Here is a 27,996-nt window from a genome sequence, read left to right as displayed (position 1 = left end):
CTCAGCGTGAGGAGGGAGGGGGCGGCCGGCGGCGGGCTGGGCACGGCTCTGGGGCTGCCATGGCGCTGCATTCGGTGCACCGCTGCCTGCAAGTGAGTCGGGCCAGGGCTCTTTGCCTCGGGACCTTCCGCTGACCCAGCGTGGGGTGATAGCCTCGGTTGGATTCCATAGCCTGTGGGCCCGGGCGCCGGTGTTGTGTTCCGGAATGGGTGAGGTGATTGGCGTGGCTCTGCCCGCAAGGGATTCGAAATGGACGCGACAAAACTTGCAGGAGGGAATTACAATCTGAAACGTCATCATTTCCGTTAATGCGTTATCTGAAAACGTTGCTCCATTTCTCTTTGCTTCTCTCGCCTTTCAGCTCCGTGCGGAAAATGAGCAATTACTCAAGAAGCTGAAAAAGCTACAAACAAAAAATAAAGAGCTGGAAAAGGATTTGGCTCAGATTCAGGAAGAAAGGCGGCAGTGGCAGTTAGCACGTGGTTGTGTCACCAGCAGAGAGTAAGAATTCATTGCCAAACTGATATCTTTTGTCTGTGTGTGTGTCTAAAGAAACGTAGCATTTCAGGACTTGTCCATCAATATCCCTCAGACACACTAAGCCTTATCTATCCTTCCTGTGGACAGGAGGATGCTGGGGGCAGGTAAAGAATGGCTGTGGTGACTTGCGCAAGTCACCACTATGATACTATAAACTTTCAGTGTCACTGTGTAACAGCCCCGTGCCATCTGTGCCAAACCATAAGAGTACAAGAGGGTTTTGCTTCCAGACAGTGGTGAGAGAGTTCAGTTGCATCATTTAAAAGATTTGGCAGCTGTTACCTGAGAAACTGTAGTTGTAGTGCTTGGAGAACAGTCCTGCCAGGGTTTACTTAAATGTTCTTGCACAGTGTTCAAGTTTGGTGTTTTCACAGTCCTGCCTGAAAACTTCCGTGGTAGAATCAAACTGAAAAGGACTTTAAACATTCTTTTCTTTCCTCTCCTCTCCTCTCCTCTCCTCTCCTCTCCTCTCCTCTCCTCTCCTCTCCTCTCCGAGCCAATTAAAACTGTAAAATCTAATATTATTAAGCTGTTGTGTTTATTTTGATGAAGCTCTCAGATTCAAACAGACACGCACGTATGGCGTAAGGGTGGATACAGCAAGGATTTTAATCTAGAGGGTGAAAGTGCCAGGTGAGTTCTTGGAAACTGGTTCTTCAAATTAAACATACGCTTCTCTCTAGGGTAGAATGAGTTCTGCATGGTGAAGTCAGCTGAGTTTTTAAGTCCAATGAACGCTGCTTTCAGCCTTTGAAACTGAGTGGAAAATTATGGTAAAGTTTTAAAAGAAGTACTCTGTCTTGGATTAAACTTGAAAATGACACTGAAGAAAGAAGAAAATGTTTCTTTGAGAAATCATTTATTGAGAAAAATCAAATTAAAAAGCTCAGTCATGCATGTGTGCATGTGTATGTTTTATTTATACACACATATACTGCTCAAGTGACTTTTTTGGTAGATTTTAATAACCTACAGTTATACAGTTTCCTTTTCTGAGAGAGCTTCTGTAACTCATTTAAATGTCTCATTTTTATATGCATATAAAATGTATAGGCTAATAGTTTTTTTTTCAATGAATCACTTAATGAGTGGTTCCATATTTCAATCTTAATTGGCTTGAAAAGTGAGCCAATGTTAACTGCAGTTTGCCAGTTAGTGTTCAAAATAAATCCTGGTAACTGCTTTTCTTGATGCAAAAGGTAGAACTTCATTTTAAGAAAATGCATAGTGAAACATTTTAGCAATTAGTCATTGTCACATAAAATGTTGGTCAAGCCCTGCCTAACTTGGTTCTGAAGTAGGCTGCTCCATTCTTTCAAAGGCTTTTGTCCATTTAGAGGAATGGATTCTGGTCTGTGCATCTGATGTAGGTAGAAACTGCTGGGGACTCACACGCACTGTTTCTGGTGTTTATGTGGCTGTAGAATGCCTGTATTTTTTTTTAATTGCTTTTTTATATAATTACCTTACAGCATACCAGACTGTTGACAACTATGTAGAGTGGTGTCTAGCTCTTGGCTTGAACTGTGTGACTAATTAGATGCTTTGATTGAAGATACTTGAATTATTCTTAGAGACAAGCGGTGGCCCCGTGTTGTGTTAGGTCGTGCATCTGTAACTAACTTCACTTGTGTCATCTGTTTGTATGTTATTTACAAAGCTTTTCCCTGCTAGTATCACTCATCCTGTTTGTGGTGCTGTCATAACATAGTATGACTGCCAGTCTTATTTTTAGTAAAATAGGGAAAAATATCTGTTGATATTCATCAGTTGCTTTGCAAATCTTGATGCAAGACAATCTCAAGGGGGAGTGTGATATTAACTGACCAACCCTGTTAATTTAACATGGATTTTACGTAGATTTTTTGCCCATTTGACACACTGTGTCATAGATTTCACTCAGTCATGCTTGCAAAGCAGTGAGATGTGTGTGTTCAAGTGGTGTGCCCAGGATTGCTTGGGAGCAACACGGAGAGGTGGGTATGCTGCATTTTGAGTTCTCATTTTGTCTCTTGGGTTCTTGATGGGTGTCAAGAGCCAAACTTCTTTATATCCATTAGGAGCTGTCTTTTTGCTATCCCTGTTGTGCTAGTTTTGATGTACCCTGGCAGGTGGCTCAGCACCACACAGTTGTTGACTTGCTCCCCCTCCTTCCCAGTGGGATGTGGAAGAGAATCAGGGAGGGGGGGAAAAAAAAAGCAGGACTTGTGGGTTGAGATAAAACTATTTATTAAGATAGTGAAAAAGAAAATAGTTATGACCGTGTGTGTGTGTGTGTAAGTGTATATAACGAGATGCACAAGCAACTGCTCACCACCTCCCTGACCAGTGCTTAGCTAGCCATATGAGCAGTGGAAGAGAGCCAAAAGAGCACCCAGCCACTTTGTAATGCCTTCCGCTTGATGTTATATGGCATGCAATATCCCTTTGGCCAGTTTAAGTCAGCTGTCCTAATTCTGTTCCATCCCAGCTCTTCAGGACCTTCACTGAGAACAGCCTTGGCTCTGTACAACACTGCTGAGCAGCAGCTATAAACATCATTGTGTTATCAGTGTTGTTTTTCCTCCTAGAACTAAAACAGCATTATACCAGACTCTGAAGAAAACCATTCTATCCCAGGTGAAACCAAGACAGAGGGTGACAAATGATAGATGTGACACGTTGCAAACTTGCTGCCACCCTCCTGTCCTAGGTGTTTCCTCAGTGGGTTGTTTGTGCTGAGTTTGGCCATCTGGGCTGGAGAGAAACACTGAGTCCTTGGCCCGAGTGATAGTGGTTCTTTGCTATTAATGCAGACAGTTCTTTTACCTCTTGCCTTGCAATTTCTCCAGTGCTTTCTGTGTTGCTGGTCAAACTTCATTCCTAACAATCTTAATATTTCCATTACAAGTCTCCAGTAAAACTGTGCCCGAAGGATTGTTTGGGATATGGATGGTACTTTTATGATAAAGCTTGTTTGTTGGCATTCATGCTTTATTGCAATTTATACATTCCTTCTGTTTTAGACTACTACAGCTGTATAATAATCTACAGAAACGTTATGTTAAGGAAATGAAAACAAACCAGGAACAGAGTGAAACAATTAGAAACCTCACTGTAAGTAGACTTTGTAGGAGGTGGTATCGAATAGCCAAACTTAAATTCTTTTGTAGATTGAAAAATCATTCTTAGGTTTGCAATATGGTTTTGCAAAGTTTTTCTTTTCATACTCGTTGTGCCTCCTGTTTCCCATGCTGTTGGGATAATGGGAAATAGTCTGCATTCACTTTGGAGGTGAACCGTGTCACTGGTATGCCTGTAACTTGCTCTCTTCTTTCCTTGTTTCTTTACTCATGTCTGCCCTTTGTACCAACTGTATATGCATTTACCTTCTCTTGCATCAGCTGTGATATTTTTCTGTATGTGTTTTGAGCTGATTTATTTCAGGAGCCCAGAAGCAAACTAACCAAAAAAGGGGAGTATTTTTCAGACAGCAAGATCTGCTGTCTTTCTGTACATGAGGATAGCGTAACTGAAGCAAAGGTTGGGTTGTGTGGTCAAGAGTGGCCCAAGAAACTGCTTCAAGTAGGTTTTGCCTCTTTGGCCATTTAGCAGCATTGTGGCTGGCCGGTATAATGAATTTTCACCTAGGAGTTTGTGAACATGTTCTTCCTTTGCATTTTGAATATTTGTTATGACTGGATTATGTCTGCCTTTCTGGAAAGCTGGGAGTTGCTGCCATGAATGTATTGTGGGGAAAGGTTTAGTATGTTTGTGCAGGAATAATTCTGCTTTGTTTGGCTGCATGCTTAGTTATGGATTTCTTAAAAAGCACTTCTGAGGTGTGCAGATCTTCAGTTGCTGCATTTTTCCTCTCCTTTCAGACACTTCTAGGTGAATGTACCTTTAATTGAGAGCTGGAAGGCTCTGGGTTTGCGTTCAGGATACGTTTCCATTCATACTCAGTTGAACTATGTTTCTACTATGCATTTTAAAATAAATTTTGCTTTCCTGACAGGTGAAAATTCATGAGCTGGAACGTAATCTTCAAGAGCAGAAGCAAAGGATCGAGCAATTGGAACGTAATAAGGTTCTGTGGAAAACTAATGCCATTTCTGGGAAAAGAAGTCGAACCGTAGAGGGAGAAATAGCATCTCACAGAGACACCTCTAAAAAGAAGGAATCCTGCTGCAGTAAATATTTAGGTAACAGTAGTTCATTTCAGTGATGCTCCTGCCGCTATAGCCACCAGAGGGTTTCATTTCTGAACCGTAGGCACTCTCTAGGTTTTTTTTTCTTAACACAGCAGCATCTAAAATGCTGCCATTTGAGTATTGTGTCTGAGAATCCAATTCTGCACTAAAACTACGGGAGTGAGTGCGTGGCTGCATTCACTGGCATTCATTATTCCAGGAAACTTCATTTGTACAAAACTTAGTAGCTACGTTCTTTGGCTTTCAGACAGCGGTCCACAAGAGAAACTGTTTTTAGCCATAACACATGCAATGAATCCATACAATGTTGGTTTGTGCGCATCTTCTTTGTGTTATCTTAATCTGTAAGATAAGTTACGCTCCTGTTCCTCTTCAAAGCATTATTTAAAAAAAAAAAAACACCAAAAAAGCAATTGAAGAGATCATGTAATTTAGGTATAATTTTCCAGGAAGTGGCCAGCAGCAGCTGATGTGACCCTTTCTTAAGTCAAAAAATGGTAATCAAGCTGTGGTGCAGCTGTTTTGCAACTTCTTTTTAAGGGAAGAATCCCCACGTTCTAAGAATTGGTTCAAAAATGCCCAGTTTGCAGATTCTGACACCTTTTTTAGCAGCTGGGAATGATCTGGGCCAATTCTTAAGAATAAGTCACCGTAAGAAAAAGATAACTTAGAAAAGCCGAAGTGTAATTTTCTAATAGCACAAAATGCAGGCAGCTCTTCAGCTGCGGTCTGATTCATGTGAGGGGGAGGCTTGACTGTAATGGCTGAAGTCTGTATTTCGTTATTTGAATATAGAGCTGTTGCTAAAGGAGATTAAAAAGCTGAAGAAAGAAAATGAGAAGTTGTCCGCAGAAAGGAGAGCACTAAGGAAGGAATTGTCTGGATTAGACAAGGTAATTTCTTGTTGGGCCAATTTAAGAACAGGTGATTTTGGAAAAGTGAACTTTTCAGTCTTGGCTTATAGCAAGCAAAATACATTAAAAAATCAACATATGCCATTCTGAGAAAGGAATGTATGACCCCTTAATGGTGTCCTGTAATACTGCTTGGCTATGGAAAAAGAATAATTATGATTTTTTTTTTCTTTTTACTTCAAAATTGTGAATTTTCTTGTAAATGCTTTTTTAAATAATGGCTTGACAATTGAATTTCCTCCGTGAGAGATTTCTTTGTCTTCAGTTACTACAAGGTCAAAACTGCAAGTGTTGCTAACTGAAACTGTGTCTGTGGCAGAACTCTGACCTTTGGAGAGCCACGAATGGTTTGTGGTAGGTTGTCTCCGCAGTCATCAAAAGAGGAAGAGTGAAAAGTTGATAATTCTTGAATTGATATGGGAAGGCAGAGAGATCCTATTTAGCTATAAAAGATTCAGTTTAATATTACTGGTCTAAGATTTTATTTTTAGCATAAAACGTGGTTTAATCGTTCTAAAAGCAAATAATGTTGTGCTTGCTTTCATTACAAAGGTAACGGTAAAACCTGGTGCTAATTCATTAGATGTGAAATGGGTAGAGCGTTGAGCCTGGATAAGCTCTAGGTCCCCCATGCTTGGGAGTCAGGGACAACTCGTGGCTGAAAGTTGAATCGTTCAGAAGAAGAAAATACTGATCTGAAGTTATGGACCCATTTTTTGGGCAGTTTTAAGTCACTGTGCTTACTTAAGATGTGTGTCGCTATTCCCTTAAAAAAAAAAGAAAAGTCAAAAGAAGAAGCAGGAGAAGATGTCAAATGTAAGTAGGTATCGAATTCAGTAGGTATCAGTGTTACTTTCTTAGATAGGACTTTACAGATTTGGTGAAATGAAGTTTTGATTGCTCATATTCTGCTTACAGTCCTTGGGTCTTCCAACACCTTTTGACTTTGCTTACGAAGCGTCTGAACTGCTCAATAGACTTGAGCTGTAGAACAAGAAACAGTTTCATCTTAGCTGCAGGCCATTAGTATTGTACTAACTGAAGTTTATTTTTATGAAGCTGAGCTGATCTAGTTGAGCTTGGTATAGATAGAAGTACTTGTTAAGTTACATGATGTAATTACAAAAGGATTACTCCAAGAAAGTGAATCCCTCTGGGCTGGCATTCACCAGGACTAGTTGTTATGCCTTGCTTACTGAGCTGTTTCTGTGTTTCTTGCAGTATTGCTCTTCATTCCCAGCTTTCTTGCAAATTGCTTTTGTCTGATCAAGCTGGATGTGTTGGATGATGTTATCCACTTGGTGGTCTGTCTTAGTGCATCATAAGTCTTGCCCACTCCCAGTGCAGTCATCAATAACAGATCTGAAACAGCACACTCATTAACACGATGGAGCTGTGCTGAAAGTTCTAAACTGACCCTAGCAATTCATAATGAAGCTCACGGTTTGGAGAAACGTATATCCTTCCATCTCTAAACGTTGCATCTGTTTTGCACTTTAAACTCTTTGGTATTGCCTTGCTCAAATGGTAATGTTGTCCGTGGTTTGCTCTCCTTACGTCTCTTCTTGCTTATTTTCCCCATTCTATAGTCTTAATCCCTTAGTTTCTTCCACATTAGTGGTGTGCTTTCAACTGCTGGCTGACTTTTGCATGATTTTGCATGGCTGCTGTTTGCAGATGTCATGGAAACCTTCCCATTTCACTCTTCTCTGCATTTTTATTTCAGATATTCTTTGAACTTACATTGTTTCCGTGTTCTGTTCTTGTGTTGCTGTATTTTTGCACAGATGAGTTTGTGACATTATTCCCTTGCCATTTTTGGGTTGCCGTTTCCTCTCTTTCTGACAGACCAGCTTTTTTTTCTTCCTTCTATCATGTCTCTTGTATCTTTCCCATTATCAGCCTCTACTTCAGGCTCTGAAGTAACCTAAATTGCGTTTGCATTCCCTCTCAGGGTGAAGTTTTAAGAATGATTACACATGGTTACAGTGGATGTGTGCTGTGTTTGCAGAACTTGCCCGTATCTTAATAAAAGCAGAATGTGTCTGAACATGGGAACAACAGAAATGCTGAGCAGCTCTTACAGAGAATATCTTTCAAAGCAACTGAGCTGATCGCTTTTGGGTTTTTCTAGGAGTTTTTCGAAGAGGTAGAAGATCTAAAGCGTGCGGTGCTGGAATCTGTGAAACTGAATAATCAGTATGAGAAGTGCTTGAAACAAATAAGTGTCATCTTCGGGCTTCCTTTTACGGCACATTTGTAACTGCTCATTGATCCAATGGCAAGTAGGTTTCCTATGATTTTTTTAATACCTCAAATTTGAAACGTAGCGCCACATTTTGATACTGTTATGAATTCAGTAATACCAGCTCAGTGTAGGAAGCTGTTCTGAAGTGTTTTTGTATTTTACACGTTTGATTTTGTACATCTGGCTTTTAATAAATAAACTGTGGTCTGTGTAACTTCAGCTGAGTTTTCAGAGCTCTCTTTTGTACCCGTAAAATACCCCAATTGCAGCTGTGGTTGTGGGCGTTTGTGGGAGAAATCAAACCTTTGTGTTTCAATTTGAAGAATTTCCCAATATGTTGCTTCCTGCAAACAAAACATACATACAAAAATTACCCCACAACAAAGACCGTGTATGTCTATAAAAACCATGTAAAGACTGTCCATTCTACTGATTGACTCTGTATGTGTATTTATATCTCTGGGCAGCCTGGTCTGGTGGTTGGTGCCCCTTCCCACAGCAGGAGGGTTGAAACTAGATGATCTTTGAAGTCCTTTTCAACCCAGGCTATTCTATAATAGTATATATTTAACTCATCAGAAGCTTTTATTTGATTGAAGAGTGGGGATTACTACTCCAGCATTTGAAGCGCTGATAGGAATTGTGTAGTGAGAGTCAGAGCACACAAGGTAGAAATGTCCCATTGCTTCAGAGGGAGGCTGAGGAAAAGCTTGTGATGCAAAGACAGAACTGAGTTGTGTGTTTCAAAAAGGGAAAACTTGGGACATTTGAGCCTGAACTTGTTTGTAACTTGTATGCTTTGAAACATATATGAACCTGGTATTATATTCACTGAAGGTTGAATGCTGCAACCTTGTGACATTACAATGGAAAAAGTGAGTGAAACCTTTCTTGAGGTTAGAAATGCTGTGCTTATTTGTACCCTCACACAGCTTCTGTAGTGTAATTACAACACAAAGACTCTCATATTGCACACTGCGATAGTTTGATAGCTGTAAATTAATAGATTGGCCTAAAAGAACATGAGGTATTTAGGGTTCAATACGCACTAAGTTAGAGGCAGGATAAAGCTCTGAGCTCCTTGCTTTGTCTGGAAAGCATTGTGTTGTGTTTTCCTTGCTTCATCCTTGCCTCACTTGTAAATAAAAGCTGGATCTCACCTTTGTGACGACCTCAGAAAGCTTTAAAAATCATTCTTGTGTTGGCCGCTGCCACATGTTTTGAGCAAGCAACAGTGAGAAGACCCTCAGTCTCTTCTGCTGGCTTAGCTCAGTAAGCCCTGGTGGCAGCACATGTTTTGGTTCAGCCTTGTGAGAAGGAGGAGTGGCAGCGCTGCACAGCGCTGTGTTGCAGCACAGCTCCATCTTGCAGTGCATCTATGGTCCAGCAGTGCTATTTTTGGCCTTCCCATCACACGTGAGGGAGAGAACAGCTTTCTTCCGTGTGGCCTCTGCTTGTCGGTGCCCATATGTGAGGCTGGGAGAGCTGGTGCATGCGCTGCCATTTGGTGTGCAGAGATGAGCAGCTGTAAGCACACGGCACAGGCAGGATGTGAGCAGCTGTCAGCTTACAGTCTGCAGGGCGAGGTAGGAGAGCGACAAGGGCAATGCAGATGGGTGTTTGTGTTGCAGGGCCTGTCCTTCAGCTCATTCTGCCTTGCAGGTTTTGATTTATTTGTCTTCTCTCATTGGAAACATAGGGTGCAGATAGGAGACCTCGGGCATCTTCCCCACCTGGTGACGCGGCTCCCAGAACGCTAACAGCCAGCAGCAGGAAGACAGGAGAGCGAGTGTGTGCACACTGGGAACTGTTGTGCGGGCAGCTTTTGAAGGGCTTGGATGTTTGAAAAATGACATAACAAAAACCTACTAAAGAACTCATTGGCATCAGTAGCAAAGTGAGAGGTTGTATTAGTGCTAAGCTTTGTGTTGGCTGTGGATAAGGAGAGTCAGATTATTTTTGGTTTTTTCTTTTACATGCCCAATGCAGGTGTAGGAGCTTAGTAGCATTTTCTGTTCAACTCAGTACTGTTTTTCCTGGGAGAAGGGATTGTTTAGGACTATGAAAACCTACCTATCAAGTTACAGGGTAGGCACAGTTTGTTCAGAATGAGTTTATCTGCTTTTCTACTTGTTGCTGTATCTGTTGGGTGGCCATTTTTGCTGTAATCCTGCCTTGCTGTGAGATGCACAAGCAGGATCTCACTGATTTTTGCATTGCTAGTTGAAATGCAGGTGAGATTTATATTAAGTTAATCAGCCTTTATTTGTGGCTCCTCTGTGTTGTGAAACTGAGATGTCTGGCCAGTAGCTTTGTCATGCAGAACTGGATTATACACCGTTATAAATTAGCTATGCTAATGTTAAATAATGTATATGGGAAGTGTTACATGATGGAGATTAATGGTTCTTTGTCTTGATCGAGTACTAAGTAGAGTTGATATGAGAAACTCATGTTTAAAAATAAGTGTCTGGTATCAGATGGAGGTTTTAGCTACGGAGAAAAAAAAAAGTATATATATATATATATATATATCTTTATTTCATACAATCATAGATTTGTTGGGTTGGAAGGGACCTTTAAGACCATCTGGTTTCAACCCCCTGCTATAGGCATGGACACCTCCCTCTAGGCCAGGTTGCTCACATCCCCATCCATCTTATTTCTGTGGGTTTCTATAGAAGTTTGTTGAGGGTGTGAGTAGCACATCTACAGCTTCCTGGAGTTCCTGCTACTCTGTTAGAGCTGTTGGCTTTTACACAGTGGGTCTGTCTGATGCAGACTGGAGCCCTGGGAAGTTGTGTTGGGCCCTGGCTGATTGCCCTTGGAAGTAAGGCTGCTCTCGCTGCCCTCTTGGGATGCTCTTTTCTAGTATACATTGACATGTGAGAGAGAAGTTGAACTATGAAATGTGTGCATTTCCTCTTTAAGCCAGAAGCATTGAGTCTCTCTTAAATGCCTGTAAGCAAGCGAAATGATCTTTTGAGTCCTGTTACAGTTGTGGATTATCAGAGTGAAGATGGTTGTTTAGATTAGCCTTCAAAAGGCATAAAATAAAATATAGTTTTATAAACAAGGAGTAAATTCCTTTTTTGAGCTACAAGCTATCTGGGGTGGAAGAAGTTAGGAAACGGAATCACAGAATCACAGAATTATCAAGGTTGGAAAAGACCTAAAAGATCATCCAGTCCAGCCATCACCAATACTTCTCAGCTAAATCATATCCCTCAACACAACATCCAAACATTTCTTGAACACCCCCATGGTTGGTGACAGTGTATTCGTGGCTCATTTTCCCACATTTCACTTGTTTTGGGATAGTAAATTGTTTTTGTGTGCGTGTATGTATTGGCTGATGGTTGGACTTGATCATTCTGCTGGTGTTTTCTATCCTAGACAATTCTATCACTGTATGTTTATATGCATTTATACCTGTTATCCCAAAGATTTCACACCGATGAGAAGTGAACACTGTTGGCCTTCCACAGCGGCAACTCAGCTTTTATTTTCTGTTTTCTTCACAGGGGTTTTATGCGGATATGAAGCCTTTCTTGGCCCTCTGACCAAACCCTTCTGTCTTCACCTCAGAGAGTAGAACTTAGCCACTGGGAAAGACTCCTGTGCTGGTGCTGCAATGCTGAGTGCCAGCTTTACCAGTATGAAGAGTCGTCCTTTAAAGAAGAGAATATGTTTCCTACTGAAACTCATGTGCTTTGTCAGCTCTGTGCTAATATTTTGTGAATTTTTCATTTATTACTTGGTGATTTTTCAATGTCGATGGCCAGATGTGAAAGGTGGGGCTCACACAGGTAACGAAGAGACTCCAGCTTCAGTCCTGAAGGCCATGTTTTTAGCTGATACTCACCTGCTTGGTGAAATCAAAGGACATTGGCTGGATAAACTACGAAGGTAGTAATTTAAATTTTGGCACGATCTCTATCCTATCTTTCGAGTTTTTAATAGTAATTAATGGGGTGGATGTTTAAAACCAATGTTGTGATAGTCATAAGAAATAATACACGTGCATCTCTGGCTTCATGTCTGCATCTGGACTGGATGATAAACCAGTGCTGATGAAAGGTTAAGGACGGGTGCAGCGCTCAGTGTTCAGGTTACGTGTAGGCGTAGGTAGTGGAGCACTTCAGATGGGTCAGGTTGTCTTTTCCAATGTGTCGTTATTTGTGAGGAGGCCTTAAAAATGGAGCCTGAGAACTTTGATGCTCCAACATTTAATCTCCTTAACTACAGAGAAAAGGAAGCTGGGAGATATTTATAGTAGAAGAATGAGTGGCAGAATCATATCTAAACCCAAAGGAAACCCAATAATGACTACTGCACAAAGCTGTGTTCTTGTTGTTTTGGTTTCGGTAAAAAAATGCTGAAAAAGTACTGATTCTAGCATGATATGAACCTAACACACCTTTGCTGGAGAAATAATAGTGTAGTAAAACTCATTCAGTAATTTACTATTCTAATGCATGGTTGTTTAATGGAATTGCAGTAGCAATAAACCAACTCGGCATTCCTTTTTGCATGATTTCATTCTGACCATATTGCCTTGGAATTACCCGCACCAGGTAGGAGGCACCTACAGCACTTAAACTCAATTTCTGAGTATTTAAATGGAATTTCATGGCAACATCCACAGTGTGTAGGAGCCATCTTCCCGTTCCTGGCAGGCTGTGTTCATGTATGCACAATTGGGGATGTAGAAGTTACACATTGATGACTGGGTGCATGTTTTCCCCGTAGGGAATGGCAAATGGAGAGATCATTCCAAACTGCTTTGTGGTTACTGCAGCCAGATATTGTTTTTATTCTGGGAGATGTCTTTGATGAAGGAAAATGGGACTCGCCTCAGGTATGACATGAGCAGCTCTCTTGTTTCAAAAAATGAGGATTTCTTGAAGGAAATGGATGGCAGAAGAAAGCAGACTAGGTACGCAAGGCTCTGTTTCATGTTACTGCGGTTCTCCTACTCATAGAAGTTTGTCGTGTTTTAGATACGAGTTGATGTGTTTTGATTCTCCTTCATTTTTAGTAATATCTTGGCACTTTTCACCTGATAACAACCATAGGAAATGCAAGCATTTGACTGAGTGTGTGCTTCTGTATTGTACACTTGTAGTTCCTCCCCGTATTGTGGAACAGCATTGATGTCTTCCTTTTCTTCATGCAGGCGTGGGCTGATGACGTCAGGAGATTTCAGAAAATGTTTAAATACCCACTTACTACTGAGCTGGTGGTTATTGTTGGGAACCACGACATCGGGTTTCACTATGAGTGAGTCCTTTTGGTGCAAGGAATACGTGAGTGCCAAGGATGAAATGTCCGCGTGCATGCAGTAACTGGTTTTGTGTCTGGGTGACTTTCTGTGTTCATGTAGAATATTTGTGATCAAATGAGATGGCATCGTAATTTAGAGCAAGATTTTAACAAGTAACTCACCTGCATCACACAGAATACGTTTTAGGACAGGTTTCATAGAATCAGAGCAATTGGAAGGGATCTCTGGATACTGCCCAGCCCCCTGTTAATACAGGCTTCCTGCAGCAGGGCACAGGAATGTGTCCAAGTGAATTCTGAGTACCTCCAGAGGAGACTCCATGACCTTTCTGGGCAGCTGTTCCAACAGCACTCCATCACCCTCACAATAAATAAGTTTTTCCTCATGCTTAGATGGGACTTTCTGCATTCAGTTTTGTGCCTGTTGTCCTGTCACTGCGCACTGCTGAAATGAGCCTGGCCCCATCCACTTGTTTCCTGTCCTATGGATGTTTATAAACATTGATGAGATCCCCTCTCAGTCTTCAGTTTTCCAGGCTGAACAGCCCTGGTTCTGTTAGTCTTTCCTCATAGGGGAGATACTGCAGGCTCCCAGTCATCTTTGTAGCCCTCTGCTGGACTCTAAGTTATGTCTTTCTTGAATGGGGGAGCCTAGAACTGGACATAGGGCCCCAGATGTGGCTTCACTGTTGCAGAGCAGAGGAGGAGGACCTGCTGGCCATACTCTTTTTAATACACCCCAGGATTCTATTGACCACCTTGGCTAAAGGGCACTCTGCTGGCTCATGGCCAACCTGCTGTCCACAAGGACCCCCAACTCCTTTCTTTGAGGCCACTTTTGTGCTTCTTAGAGCATGTGTGAGGTTGTTCAGGGCTCACTCCTGTGTTAGCAGAGAAGTCCAGAAGTTTCTTTTCTTTATGTTGGGCTTTGTGGTCTGCAAATTGCTTGGCCTAAGCATATTCCTTTCCCATCTTCTTTCGCCCTGCGCTCCCATGGGACGTCTGTGACTGGGACAGGACACAGTGCTGTCAGTGTCCCATGCTTGCTGAATGAATGCATGCTCTAAGTAACGCAGCAGCAAGCCGTGGGAATGGCCTAAAAACTGCAGAGCAGCTCTGTTAGATTATTTATTATATACTACTATTTACCTAGAGTGCCAGTGTCTTACCTCAGTTGTGTTTTTATCCTGTGTTGCAGAATGACCACTTACAAGGTACATCGGTTTGAAAAAGTTTTCAACTTCACTTCAGGAAAGCTAATAACTCGAAAAGGAACAAAGTGAGTGTATGTATTTATAAGTATATAGATGTTCTGTCAGTGAAATAGGAGACTGAGAACTGGAAGTGAATTGCTAATGAAATAGTAGTGGAATGCTTCATTTAAATCTGATTGTTTTTACTTCATACCTAGCTTGTGTTATGTTCAGTGTGACACACTTTGTACAGACATACTTAGATCTGGAGGGAAGCTTTTGCTCTAAGCTTGGTCAGTTTTCTTTCAAATGGAAAAGTACTGAGGAGTTGGAATGACATTCTTAGGTTTGTATTTGTACTTCCTCACAGCTGGTAATGACCCATGGCTGTAAACAGTGCAGAATAGGAGTCAGGAAAGAAACACAACCAACCCCTGTGCTTGCGAGCTAAGAGTTTCATTAATTTTAATAACTTCTTTGGTCCTTGTCTGAAGAATTCGGGAACACAGCAGGTGTTTGGCCACAGGTTCCCCACAAGGGGGGGACTATGCAGATTCTGTTTGGACTGAGGCCCTGAGCACAGAGCTTGGTGCCAGAGCTGTTATTGGGTGCGTGCCCTTTGGTACCATGCAAGAGTCTGGTGAGAGACAGCAATAGTGGGAAAGCATTTGTTTTTAAACCTGAGATGCTACAGGAAGGGAAGAGCCACTGCTGCCCGGCATTTGGCAGCATGTTAGGAGGTTATCATCACTCATGGTAGTGTAAGATCCAGAAACAAGAAGGTCGCGCTGGTTAATCAATTAAGCAGATGTTCAGAATATACCAAACAGGTCTAGCAGTGGTGTTTTTTTTTCCTCAGGAAGATGGGCTTCCTGAATGCTCAGTATAATGCTGTTGTTTATCATGTAGATGTAGGGTTTTACAGATACATACTCCGGCAGGTTTAAATCAGTTCAGGAACATCTCTGTGTCTCCTTTCACATAACAGCACAGCAGAATTCTGGCTTCCAGTGGCAGGCTGTATGTCTGCTCTCCTGTTAACCCAGTGCTGCGTTCTGCGAGGCTGCGCAGTATGAACCTGAGTGCTGGAGGCAGGCAGCCAGATGCAGTGCTGTGGGGCTTTGCAGTCAGTCTCAAGAAATGGAACATCCAAAAACACTTCTCTGTTGCCTGAAACGTGTGTGGGGAGAGAAGCAAAGTTCTCGTTCCTCTCAGAATTCAGTTTAGTCGACTTGTAACGTTTCACTCAAATTCTCCTTCAGTATCACAGTAGTTAAGGTGGAGTAAACAAAAAACACAGCAGCCAGTATATGGTGCAACCTAATTAACAACCAATTAGAAAGCAGCCTACAAGACTGGCCAGTAGCTACGGGATGGACACTTGAAAAGGATTTGCAACATGTGGCTTCGGAAGCTGCAATGTTCTGCAGTTTTGCTCAGCTGTGTCCCATTTTGGAACCCTTGCATTTTATCAAATAAGCCTTATCCTTGTGTGCATGAACAGCAAACACCTTCTTGTCCTCACCCTCACCCCCTTGGCACACTTTGTGGTGTTTTCCAGCTTTGTCTTGGTGAACAGCGTGGCCATGGAGGGCGATGGCTGCACCCTGTGCCGCAATGAGGAGGTGAAGCTTGTGGCGCTTTCTCACAGACTGAACTGCTCCCAGCAGGTAAGGATCTGCTGAGGACATGGTGGTAGCCAGCAGCCTGCCTGCTGTGCTGCTGTAGCAGCAGTAAAGGTGTAGTGAAGGCTGTTGTCTGAATTAAACCTGCTCCCAGTTCCTGCTGTAATGTGTTAGCAGAGCTCTCCTCATTTATCATCTTTGCCTGTTACTGGTGCTCACTTCCTTGTTATTGCTGCCAGAATAACAGAAGCTGCCTTCTTCTGATCAAATAAGCCATGCACTTCTATTTTTGCTCACTGTTCTGCTCTGTATATCCTATAGTACTTTTCTAATTCTGCTTTGGTCCTTCCTGCTTAGCCTGGTAATGTTTCAGTGGCATTATTTCATCAAACCCAGTTGCTTGTTTCATCCCTCTTCACCTTCTCATAGGAGACGATGCCAGGTGGGCGGCACTGGTGATGGGTCTGAAACCTCCTCTCAATGGAAGAACTGCCTAACCTTAAATGCTGCATCTCAGGCTGCCTTCAATCTCTCGTGCCCTCCTTGTGCAGTGGGAGCCTGTGGTTGCTTTCCAGCTACAGGAAGAGTGCAGCTCAATTCACACCATGGGGTGAAAGGGAAATCAGAGCTTCCCCTTATACCTGCAGCAGTCTCCTAGAAGTTGGTGCAGTATTTAAACGCTGTACTCTGAGCTGATACTGCTTTTCTCAAGAAAGGAAACAAAAGAACTGAAAAACACAATACCTCAACCTGTAGCTATTGTCTAAGTCCTTTCCCCACCCTTTTGGTACACAGAGGTGGGGACAAATATGCATGGATTGATTTTATTCACAGGAACAGAACCATCCCCAGAAGAGGTGCAGTGATGCAGAAAAGCCTCCAGCTTCACAACCAATCCTTTTGCAGGTGAGCTGGGGACGGGAGAGGCAGCATGCCAACGTGCTTCGGGTATTTATGACCTTTCTAGAAAGGCTGTGTCACTGACAACTCATCCTTGCTTTGCATGTCACCCAGCATTACCCTCTCTATCGGAAGAGTGATGCAGAGTGCAGTGGAGAAGATGCTGCCCCTCCAGAGGAGAAAACCATCCCATTTAAAGAGAAGTACGATGTGCTGTCTCAGGAAGCATCACAAAAGGTTTTCTCTGTTGGCTGCTTGAATATCCGGAGGGTGGGTGGGTTGGAGAGTGGCCTGGGTCCATGGTGACCTGGCTCAGACATTCCCTAAAGGGCAAACGTCTACTGAAACCAGCCTCCAGTGGCACCTGCTTACTGCGGCCTCTGAGAAGCTGCTGGGTAGAGCTGTGGATCAGCCCTCAAGGGTCAGTATGATCTGGGCCTTGATTCTGTACATGGTAAGCGCAGATGCTCTTAAGTGTGTTGTGCCACTGTTATCTCTAGTGTAGCGTTCTGTAGTTTACATAATGTGGTGACTGGTGGCAAACCTAGCAGAAAACCCCTATTTGGCAGTACTGCTTCGACAGTACTGCTTCAGCCACAGGAGTAACTGCAAGAGCATGTAAAGTTGCTGTATGCCTAAGACCTGCACAGATGCTTTCGTGCTCATCCTACTGTAGGGAACCTGCTTTAGCAGGAGGTTGGACTCCATGATCTCCTAGGGGCCCCTTTCAACCCCTGTGATTCTATGACAGTGATATTGCACTACCAACGTAAGCCTAGTGGAGAACAGCTGATCCAGAACACTCCGTCAGATGGTTAGAATTCCCACACTTTCATTCTGTCAGAAGAAGAAACGGGCCGTGCACGTGGTTTCCTTTTAGTTACGGCTCACTGCTGTGCTTTCCCACCGCGCACTGCAGCTGCTGTGGTGGTTCCGTCCCCGCCTGGTTATCAGCGGGCACACGCACAGCGCCTGCCAAGTGCTGCACCCAGGGGGGATCCCGGAGATCAGCGTCCCGTCGTTCAGTTGGAGGAATAGAAACAACCCTAGTTTCATCATGGTAAGTTTTTAATTATTACTGTTTGTTTTATTTTTTTTTTTTGTCAGATAACTCTCATAAATAAATCAACATGGCAGTCAGCTCTATTTTAAAACTGATTCTACCTGTAAAAACAAAAAATAATTTAAAAAAAAATGGCCTACCCACCCGACCCACTCAGTACACTGCATCCACTTTATAAAGTACATCTGTGGGAGCCACGTTCTGTGTGGTACAAAGCAATGCTGTTAAAGACCTAATCGGTATATGGGTACAAGCATCTGACATTTGCTTATGAAGAGGGCGCGCTGTAAACTGTTGACTTGTAAAAAAAAAGCATCAGTATTGTGCACCGAACAGTAGAAAAGACTCACTTTGCTCAGCTGATTTACCCACTCTAAACAAGACCGTCGCCACCCTGAACCTTCACGTGGTGGTGGTGCCCTTCAGCCACGGGCACAGATCACTTCACACAGGGAAAGCGTTGGTTGCATGCCCAGTGGGCCGCCTCTTTGCATCCCGTTTGTGTTCACGCAGTGTTGGTTATGCTCACGCAGGCAGCTCCAATGCTCTGTATATCCTCAGAGGTAAATCAACACGTTCCCCAGGTCAGAAAGAAAACCGAACTCCGAGAGATGCGGAGTAAGAAGCAAAACCTGCACTCTGTGGAGTAGTCAGTGACCCGGGGGTGGGGGAAATCTTAATGGTGTTTTTCTGCTGTTGAGTTTAGGCTCCATAATACACAGGTAACCCCAACCTTTGCAATTTGTTTTATGCAACTGTTTGTCTTTCTTGTTGAAAATTAGTTGTGTTTACTCCATATTCCTGAGAGTAGCTGCCTTCAAACTGTTGTATGCTCTCTGCACGTGCCAGACGAAACAAGAGGTTGGCCATTTCAAGCAGCATCCTCCTCGCTATCGTTTTGGCTCAGCCTTGGGCTACTGTAAACTTGAATTAGAGGTCAAGCCAAAACCTAATGAAGTTCTCTGTTGTTTAAGCTCATGTAGGCAATTTGGATGAGCCAGCGTGTGTTTTGTAGCGTGTAGCGGGTAGGAGGAGGGCCTGAGGGTGAGGAAGGGGCACATTCGCAAAGTCAAACGCGAGCCCAGGAAGGCTGCCTCCAGGCTGCTTCCCTGCAGCTGGAGTTGGGCTTCTCCTGAAGGCCGAGCTGAGGAGCTCAGCTCCCTGGTTACTCTAGCTGAGAAGCAGGCAGGTTGGTGCCTGGGCTAATGCTGGCCTGCTGGCTGCTCCAGTTAGAGCCCAGCACCACCAGTAAAGATTCTTCACCCCCCTGGAGAAGGCACTGGTACTGGGGAGCTGGCCCCTACCCTCCGCACCCAACACAAAACTTGGGAGCTGGTGATCTGCCCGCCCTGGTGCAACTCCTGCTGTGGGGCCCACTGTAAGAGCACCGTGTCACTGTCTGCCTTTCTTTTCCAGGGCAGCATAACACCAACTGACTTCTCCCTCCACAAATGCTTCCTTCCACGTGAGAGCAGAGTCTTCACTATATACTGGGCAGCAGGAGCCCTGCTCGTCGTCCTGGTGCTAGCTCATTTTCAGCTTCTCACTCCACCATTTTATTTTGCTCAGCGTTTAATCAGTAAGCATAAAGCAGCATGAAGAGCCAGACATCTGCATTCAGTCACTGAAATACCAAAGCTGAGAACAGTCAAACATCAGACTATATTCATGCCAGCAAATGACCTAATTTGATTGCTAGTCTGAAGGCAGGTTGCATTTACACATACCATAGAAGTCCTATACAGCTGATATGACTACTACAGGATAAATAATTAACTGAAATGAACGTTCCATGCTGTACAAAAATACTGTATTCTACAATCAAATGAGTCCTTTTCCTGCTATAATTTTTGTATCAAATACGTATATTAAAAGTGTAACTGTACATTATGTAAATCCTGTCGCCTCATCACTTGTCTGCACTGGTGTCACACCCTGGTGGAGGCTCAGTGCTGCAAACTGGAAACGTTTCTCTCTTTTATTGCTGCGTGGCCCTTCTAATGTCATACATCTATTTGGTAGGGTCAGGCAGAAGCAAAGATGCATCGGCACTGAGAGATGCAGATTTCCATAGCCTCTTCAGAACGTCCTACACGAGGGACAAGAAACCTTGCAGTTCCTGTCACGCCAAACTATTGGATGGCTACCATTTGGCATCTACCAGACAGCAACAGGAAGAAGCCTCGCAGATCCAGTTTGCTGGTACAACGCCTGAAACCTGCTTAAAACAAAAGTAGGGTGACACCTCAAGCTGCTATTTTTAAAAAGGTGTGCTATGATGGGCTTAAAAAAGAGGGCCCTATTGCATCCCAGAGATCTGTGTGGTGAGGGGCCCTCCGGCTGCCGCTCTGCAAGAAGGAAGGTCAAACACAGCCGCAGTAACACTGTTCTGTGCCTCAGCCCCCAGCTGCAGGCAGGTGCTAGGGGCAGGCGTGCCGCCCGTTCCAGGCTCCAGCAGGGCTGCCAGCTCGTAGCGTTTCCGCAGCTTCCCACTGCAAAGTGCAGCGGATCTGTGCTGGGGAGGCGGCAGCTGCAAGGAGCTCCTGGCTGGGTGGCAGTGCTGGAGCAGAGCTCAGCACCTCTGCGCGCTGTGCCTAAGGGAGGGTGTGACAAAACTCACCTTACCTCCCCGCCCACCCTGGTGAAGCTCCTGCTGAGCCCTGCTGGGCTGGTAGCTCTTGGGGCAGGGGCTGCTTCTGAGTCCAAGACCGTCTCCTGTTATTTGTCCTGGTACTTTCTTTGGCGTGGGAAGCAAGAAAATCTCTGCATGCAGAGGTTTTGTTGACTAGCTCAGCTCAGTCCACCCAGCCCTTGGCTTTCTGGGAAATATCTGATGACTCAACTTGCACATATTAAAATCTACGCGTTTCCAAGAAGAGGAAACGGTCACGTTATCGCGTCTACAATGGGGTTGTTTGTCATCAAATAGGAACAAGGACTGCAGTGGGCCGCAGTCTGACTTGAGCTTGAGAGGTGGTGGCGGGGGGTCTGTAACCACCAGCGATGCTTACAGCAAAACGTTAATCGAAGTGCCGAGTTGTAGGCCAATGTTGGGAACGTGTCAGCTCTTAATCTCTCCCTAACTTTAAAACGAGGAGTGGGAACGGTCCAAGTGTGGCAAAACGCTCTGTGAAGTAATGTAGTCTAACACTTCGCTAGGTTTCTGTTATTGCAACTGTAATTTTAGACATTTGTACAGGTTATCTTGGACACAGGAAAAGTATATAGTCACAGACAGAAAACACCTATGTATAAAATATAAAGCAGTGTTATAGTTACTAAAAAGGACATGCCTTATTGCTACAGCAATCCTTGCTTTTATATATTGTACTGTACCACAACTTGTTTTCGAGAATGTCATTTGCATAAATTATTCAAGTTTGAGAAATATTCACACGTTTTGATTCTACAATATTTAAAATAAAACCGTTTTCTAACGTGTCTCTTTATTAAAAGAGAAATAAAAATGTCATCTTGTAATTCTCTTAGGCCAGACACGAGGGTCGATACAACTTTTTGTCTTCTTTCTCGCTATTTACTTGCACAATGAAAGCCGCTGTTGGTACAGAGATCGAAGAGCTCTACAGAATGGTGCTTTGCACGTTCACAATCGGTCTGCGCCATTGTGAAGTTCTATGAATGACCGAAGAATTACCAAACAGTTTTTTTTTCTAAATAGAAAGGAAAAAAAAGAATAATAATAATAATAATAATAAATCCTCGGTTCCCATTAAAACAACACCAGGTTGCGATTTGGACGCTCGAATGAATTCCAATGTTTTAAAGCTGAGACTTCGAAAGAGAAAGGCATGTTTGCTGCAACATCCGGTGACGGTAATACCTCACTGGGAAAGGTAAGTGGTTAATTTGCATAATTTATAATTTTTATACTAAAGAGCATTTTTATATAAACCAGAAAAAAACCCCTAAACTCTACAGATAAAGTTCTTACCTCCAGTCACTGCTGCAGGTAAGGTTGACATCAAGCTGTACAGCGCAATCAAAAACATACTTACATCTTAGCTCATTTTACAGGTACAGCCATAATCAAGGCACAAAGATCTTCTACAAGTATTTTTCTTCAATAAAGTTGTACAAAATAATATTACATTTTACAGTCTGTACAATATAATAAACCAGCAGTAAAACAAAAAAATATATATAGGGAGAGGACCGTCGTCCAAGAATGATCGGAACGAAAAGGATCATTTGTGGACAGCACAAACAACGTTAAGTGAGGGCGGTCAATTTTCTGCCTAGATGCAACAGGCTGAAAAGGAGCTGTGATTCAAACGCCTGAGGCGCGCAGAGACGCTGAGCTCCGGAACCCCAGAGAAATTGCTTTGTCTTCACTATTCCTCTCAGTATCTACTCTACTTCCTGTGCCAGTAACGGCTTAAAAGAGGAGGTCACCGTATCAGTTGACCTGCAACTCAGAAATGCTAAAAACTGTGACGGAGTAATAAATATTGTGGTGCTGCTACATTGTGTGTCTACTTCCTCGACAGTATTTAATAACCTGATACAAAGTGCATTAATCTTTTTCACCCATCAAGTACTCTTCAATGTCATGTTTAAAAAGGAAACCCACACGGAGGGAGCGCCGTGACTTAGCGTCGTCCAGCCAACATCCCGCTCCGAACTGGCACCGACCTGCGGGTCGTGCTCCCTTACAACAACGAAACCCGAGGGAACAGAGGTAGCCAAAGGGCTTAGTGGAATGACGAAGAAGTGGCATGTCAAAATAAAGCACAAAAATAGTCCCAAAAAGCATGAAGGAAAACCAACCCAAACTCGCTTCAAATCAGCTTTAAGGTTAAATAATTAAAGTAAACCAAGTGAAGAGACTGACATTTCTATAGTATATTCTTCCACCCTGTGTGGGGTAGTATCAAGAGAAAGAGTAAGGAGCAAAGAATTTAAAACCACAGGTTCCACGGCGATCCCCTCACAAGAGTTCGTACTGGCGGAGGTGCATCCTCTGGATGATGTCCCTGCAGTCGTTGAACACTCTGCGGATGTTCTCTGTGTCCACAGCGCACGTGAAGTGCGGGTAGCAGTAGTGCCGGCCGTCTCCGCTCGCTGTACTTATCCTCTGTGGAAACAGGCAGGGAGAAGGGTTAGGGGTGCTGCTGGGGGCTGCTCCCCACTACTTTTCCCTCCTAGCGACCTGTGGCCTTACTGGCGACCCCAAACCTAGGAAATGATACATCTACCTAACAGCTGAAATAAACAAAGGAAAAAAAGAAGGACTTTGGGGTGTTCCAAAAGGAATCACAATTTTGAAATGGAGGGAAAAAAAAAAAATAGATGGATGATATTATGGGATCGCTGGACCAGTACTCTGTTCATCACCATACAGCAAGCTCATGCTGTGGGCAGCGCTGCATCCTGCCACCATCTACCCTAGCAATTATTTTCTCTCTTTTTTTTATTGTAGTGCCATTATGTGACACATTTTTGAACTCCTGAAGACTCGGTGTCACTTCTGAGCCCAGAGCACACTGGAATTCCCAGGACAGCGGCTGAGTTCCTGTGGAACAGCAGCATGCACACAGAGCCAGCACGCATCACACCGCTCGGAGTTACACGTTCATTGCTGCACGACCCTTCAGGCCGCTAACCAAAGCTCCAGCATTAACCAGATTAACCAGGTTAGCTTGTTAAAACGCCCCAGCATCTTACAGTATGTTAAAAATTGTAACTTTGTTCCATGCCACTGCAGGACTGACCTATGTAAACCTATGTAAACCCATCCTGGATCACGTATCTCGAAGACTATGCACTGAAATGCGTAACAGACAACGGTCAATTCTTGGCACAATCCTTTGGTAAATCCTCCCTCAATGTTGTTACAAGTTACAGTGGTTAAGCAACAAAAGGCAATGCTTTTTTCTACCTGGGCAATACTTTTTGTCTCTGTATGCTAACACAGAGATTTGTTTTACATGTGGGAGAGGCCTTTTCAGTATGTGCAGCTAGATATGCAAAACGACTGACATTTAAAAGCAATGATTTACATAATTAGATCAATAAGAAGTTGCAGAGATTTGCAGGAAAACGGAGACACTCTACACTGATTAAACAGAGGGCTTCTACATACGCACTAAAGAAGAACTTCTTTTACTTTGCTACACTTAGTACCTAGCTCAGGGATTACCCTAACGAGAAATACAAGTTAAATACCCTATTTGGTTGGCGTGTCAGTTGCTCAGACCATATCTGAAGTATAAAGTACACTGAGCAATAAAGAAATGGAAAAGTTTGTCGAATTAATTCTGAGACTCAATTAAAATGTCAGTTCTGTTCTTCAACGTGCAGGATATGGGCTTGCCAGAAACATCTGGGGAGATCGCCATCTTGTAACACTGGGGGTAGCCAGACCCTTAGTGATGAACAGATGATGTCATGAATGGAAATCAACAATGGTGCTACTATAGAAGCACTAAAAATTGTAGTAGTGCTTCTGTTTGTAACGCATCATCTGCATTTCTCTCTCTCTTTTTTGCCCTTGTGGATCTACATGATGGTAAAATGCCACTCACTTGCAGTAAGGAGAGTCCAGTTACTACATCTTTTTCCTCTGAGGAAAAAGAATAACAAAAAAAGAAGAAAAAGAAGTTGGCCCTAAGATGACGGTCCAACCTGCCTTCTCATTACTCCTGGTTTTAGAATCATAGAAATACTGAGTTTAGAGAAGGTCTCTAAGATCTTCCAGTCCAACCATGCACTCTAACAATGTCCCTCAGTGCCTCACCACATGGTTCACCTCCAGGGATGTTGACTCCACCACCTCCTTGGGCACACATCCCAGTGCTGCACCACTCTTTTGGGGAAGATTTTCACTAACATCCTCCCAGAACCAATCCTGGTGCAACTTGAGGCCATTACCTCTCCATCCTATCACTGTTACACGGGAGAGGAGGCCCACCCCCATCTTGCCACAACCACCCTTCAGGTTGTCATGGAGAGCAATAAGGTCCCTCCTGAGCCTTTTCTACAGAACAATCCCATCTCCCTCAGCTGCTTCAGACCCCTCACAGCTCCACTGCCCTTCTGTGCGCATGCTCCAGGGCCTCAATGTCTTCCTTGTAGTGAGGGGCCCAGAACTGAACAAGGCACTCGAGGTGCAGCCACACCACTGCAGAGAACAGAGAGACAATCACTTTCCTGTTCCTGCTGGCTGCACTACCTCTGATACAAGTCAGGATGCCATTGGCCTTCTTGGCCACCTGGCACACTGATGGCTTGCGTTCAGCTGGCTGTCAATTAACATCCCCAGATCATTTTTCCACTGTGCAGCTTTCCACCCCCAGGCCTGTAGCCTTTGGTTGTTGTGACCAAAGTGCAGGACTGAGAGTACGCTCAAACCCCTCATCCAGGTCATCACTGAAGATATTAAACAGGACAGGCCCCAATACTGGCTGGTCCTTATGGAGCACCACTAGTGACCTGGATGGTCACCAGTAGAGGCACCCTAGAGGTCCGCTCTGAGTACTCGCAGGGATGCTCGACCCCTTTTGCACTGAGCTCCACCTACTTCTGCAGCCTCTAGCTGCTGCAGTGCTTCCCTCCTCCTTCAGGCAGTTCCCTTTGAGCAGCATGATCTCAGCACGCTGCAACGAGCACACAACAGCATTTCTGCATCTCTGCGTGGTGTGCTTAAAGCAGCTGTTTGCTGAAAGGAAGCAAGACGGTGTTCAGACCCAACCCTACCAATTTAATAACGTTCAGACTTTTCCTTGTGCTCCACTGAAGCACTTGTTCTTTCACTAAATGCTTGCCTATGCTTATCTCACACAGCCACTCCTATCCATCACTGCTCCGGTGATACCTGGTCAAAAGGTCAATTTCTAAGACTGTCGTCTTTGTGCCCTGGCAGGTTTCTCACTTTAGGATGTGCGATATCTGGGGGAGGGGACGACAGTTTCCAGTGAGGAGACAAGCATTCTGTTTCAGGCAGCTCAGACACTGCCTTTGAACAGCAGCTCCTGCAGCTCCACAAACAGCTTTTTCAGAACCAGACTGAATCGGAGTGGCTGTGCCCCTGATTTAACAGGGGTTGCCTTCACACTGGCCGTACATTATATCAGCAGATGGAGAATCCTGTGTACAGAACGCCGAAAGTGGGATAGGGGAGATTCAGAACAATGGGAGATGATGAGCACAGAAGGAGAAAGGATGCTCCTCAGCCCTCTGCCCATGTCAGAAGGAAGGGGAGCTTCCTATAAAGCACGTTTCCTGCTGGGGGATGCCAACACCAATGAGGCAAGCAGTGAGAGCTGCCCAAGAGAAAACACTGCTGCTGAGAGCGGAGCTGATGGGTAGCCCCGCAGCAGCGGTGAGCTTCCTGCCGGACCGCACCCAGCATTTTCCATGGTTAAAAATTAATGGTTCCTGTTCCACTGGCGCTGCACAGCCGGCCTCCTGCTGAAGGCAGTGGATGCCACAGGCAGCCGCACTGACTCCAACACTGGTGGCCAATGTATTTTGCCTTCCTCATGCTCATACATTACCTTGCAGCTGAATTTGTCGCAGAGGTTTTTATATTTATCCTCCTTTATTCAAATTATTTGTTTTAAATCTACCTGGAACACAAGAGCATGTGTATCTACAGCCTGGTGAGCTGAAAGGGAGCTTTAGGGTCTTGAAGCAGTTAGGATTTTCACATAAATCCCTGACTTACGCACACCTGCTCCCACAATATGAATGATAATAAAAGAATCAAATCAGACTCCTTTGAGTCATGGCTGAAAACACGGCAGGGCAGGACAAGGTCATAAATGAAAAGATTTAGACAGAAATGTACACAAGCAGAGCCAAGAAGGCGGCAGGCTGAAAATGAACACCTCTTCCTTCCAGCCCCCCTCCCCACTGGATTGTTCCTCCCTGTCCCCTCTGGTCACAGGGCCATCTCTGCTTGAGCACTGACCTCCGTCCCTGGCTGCCAGCATGAAGAAGGGCGCACACAGGCTTTTCAGACCGCATATCTGACCAGAAATGCCTCACTTGCAAGACTTCCCTCTCAAACAGGTGCAAAGTTTAAAGCAACTGTTAAACGATTACATCATGTTGACAAATACAAAGCACAAAGCCAGGAGAGAGACACCTGAGAATTCTTCATGGAGGAGACGCTCTCTGCCAGACCCACAGGGCAAGCTGTCTGCTGCCGGCAGGTGCTGGGCCAAGCCCAAACTCTTATCCTGCACCCAAAACCCACAGCACCTGTGTCTGCCAAGGGCCTCTGCAGACGCACAGCTGGCTTTTCATGTAGCTGCAAAGCCCATGCCCTCTTCCCTCTCTGCTTGGTTTGTAGGTGGCCTCCTTTGCACCATGAATGTGAGTCACTGAAGGTGAGCATCCTGCCCTTGGTGTATTTATTTGCACAAAAAGGTGAGGAGTCTTGCCCCAGTTTTCCTGTAATCTGGTTCTCTTGGACCCTCCTTCCAAACCAGACACCCTCAGTGTCATCTGCTTCACAGCCTTTTGGCACTATTGCAGAGAGATTTGGCTCACAGTGTTCTTTTTTTGGTAACTCTTATTCAACACAGTGCAATCTGATTATTTTCCTCATAATCAGGAAGGTTAAGGCAGTGAATGGAAATCCCCGAAGTGTGAACATAATTAATTGCTTCTTTCTTTGCTGTTGACTCAACAGCTATAAATCCTAACAATACTTGTAAATGCGTAACGACTTGAAAAATCTTTATTCTAATTTTAAAAATCTTCTTTCTAATGTCTAATCTCATTCTCTCGAACACCCCCATACAGTTTCTATGAGTAGGGAAAGATTTAAAGTTCTAGGCCTTAGTTCTGGTCTCCGAACCTACTTGGCTGGATTGACTTGGTAGGACTGAAGACATGAAAACATACCTGGTTCTGGTAGGGAAGCTGTGATTACGTGACTGATAATTGCTTGTATCCAAGAGACAGATAGGAGGCAGGTGACTTTATAATAAATGGGCAGAGAAATGTGCAAGCACTGGAGAAAGTTCTGCAAGATGGGCAGCTGAAAAGAATGAGGGAATTGCCAG

The 27,996-nt window shown here is 44.0% G+C and overlaps 3 protein-coding genes across 7 annotated transcripts in view; 2 read left to right on the top strand and 1 right to left on the bottom strand.

Moving 5' to 3' along the window:
* Positions 1–9: 9 nt before the first annotated feature.
* Positions 10–8,041, top strand: LOC140247859 (uncharacterized). Of its 3 annotated transcripts, XM_072328061.1 has the most exons (7): positions 10–92; positions 362–501; positions 1,093–1,173; positions 3,546–3,636; positions 4,538–4,724; positions 5,529–5,626; positions 7,782–8,041. In XM_072328061.1, exons 1-7 carry the CDS (start codon positions 60–62, stop codon positions 7,908–7,910), a joined length of 759 nt encoding a protein of 252 aa, XP_072184162.1. In that variant the 5' UTR covers positions 10–59; the 3' UTR covers positions 7,911–8,041. The 3 variants fall into 3 exon arrangements, with proteins under 3 accessions (XP_072184162.1, XP_072184163.1, XP_072184164.1); XM_072328062.1 differs by lacking the exon at positions 1,093–1,173 and having other exon boundaries at positions 24–92; XM_072328063.1 differs by lacking the exon at positions 5,529–5,626 and having other exon boundaries at positions 24–92; positions 7,782–7,990.
* Positions 8,042–9,351: 1,310 nt separating this feature from the next.
* Positions 9,352–19,561, top strand: MPPE1 (metallophosphoesterase 1). Its single transcript, XM_072328059.1, has 10 exons — positions 9,352–9,481; positions 11,420–11,804; positions 12,648–12,756; positions 13,075–13,178; positions 14,380–14,460; positions 15,936–16,044; positions 16,834–16,905; positions 17,014–17,136; positions 17,819–17,959; positions 19,379–19,561. The coding sequence occupies exons 2-10, from the start codon at positions 11,530–11,532 to the stop codon at positions 19,559–19,561; spliced, it is 1,197 nt and encodes a 398-aa protein (XP_072184160.1). The 5' UTR covers positions 9,352–9,481; positions 11,420–11,529.
* The window catches only part of GNAL (G protein subunit alpha L), a 178,487-nt gene continuing 168,451 nt past the window's right edge, over positions 17,961–27,996 (bottom strand). For all 3 annotated transcript variants that reach the window (XM_072328056.1, XM_072328058.1, XM_072328057.1), the window contains one exon: positions 17,961–23,057. In XM_072328056.1, coding sequence (XP_072184157.1) covers positions 22,911–23,057 — 147 coding nt within the window. In that variant the 3' untranslated portion in view covers positions 17,961–22,910. The remainder of the gene's footprint in view (positions 23,058–27,996) is intronic.

The sequence above is a fragment of the Excalfactoria chinensis genome, chromosome 2 (genome assembly GCF_039878825.1).
Source record: "Excalfactoria chinensis isolate bCotChi1 chromosome 2, bCotChi1.hap2, whole genome shotgun sequence".
NCBI classification, from domain to species: Eukaryota; Metazoa; Chordata; class Aves; order Galliformes; family Phasianidae; genus Excalfactoria; species Excalfactoria chinensis.
This window is presented reverse-complemented; position numbering and strand designations above follow the sequence as displayed.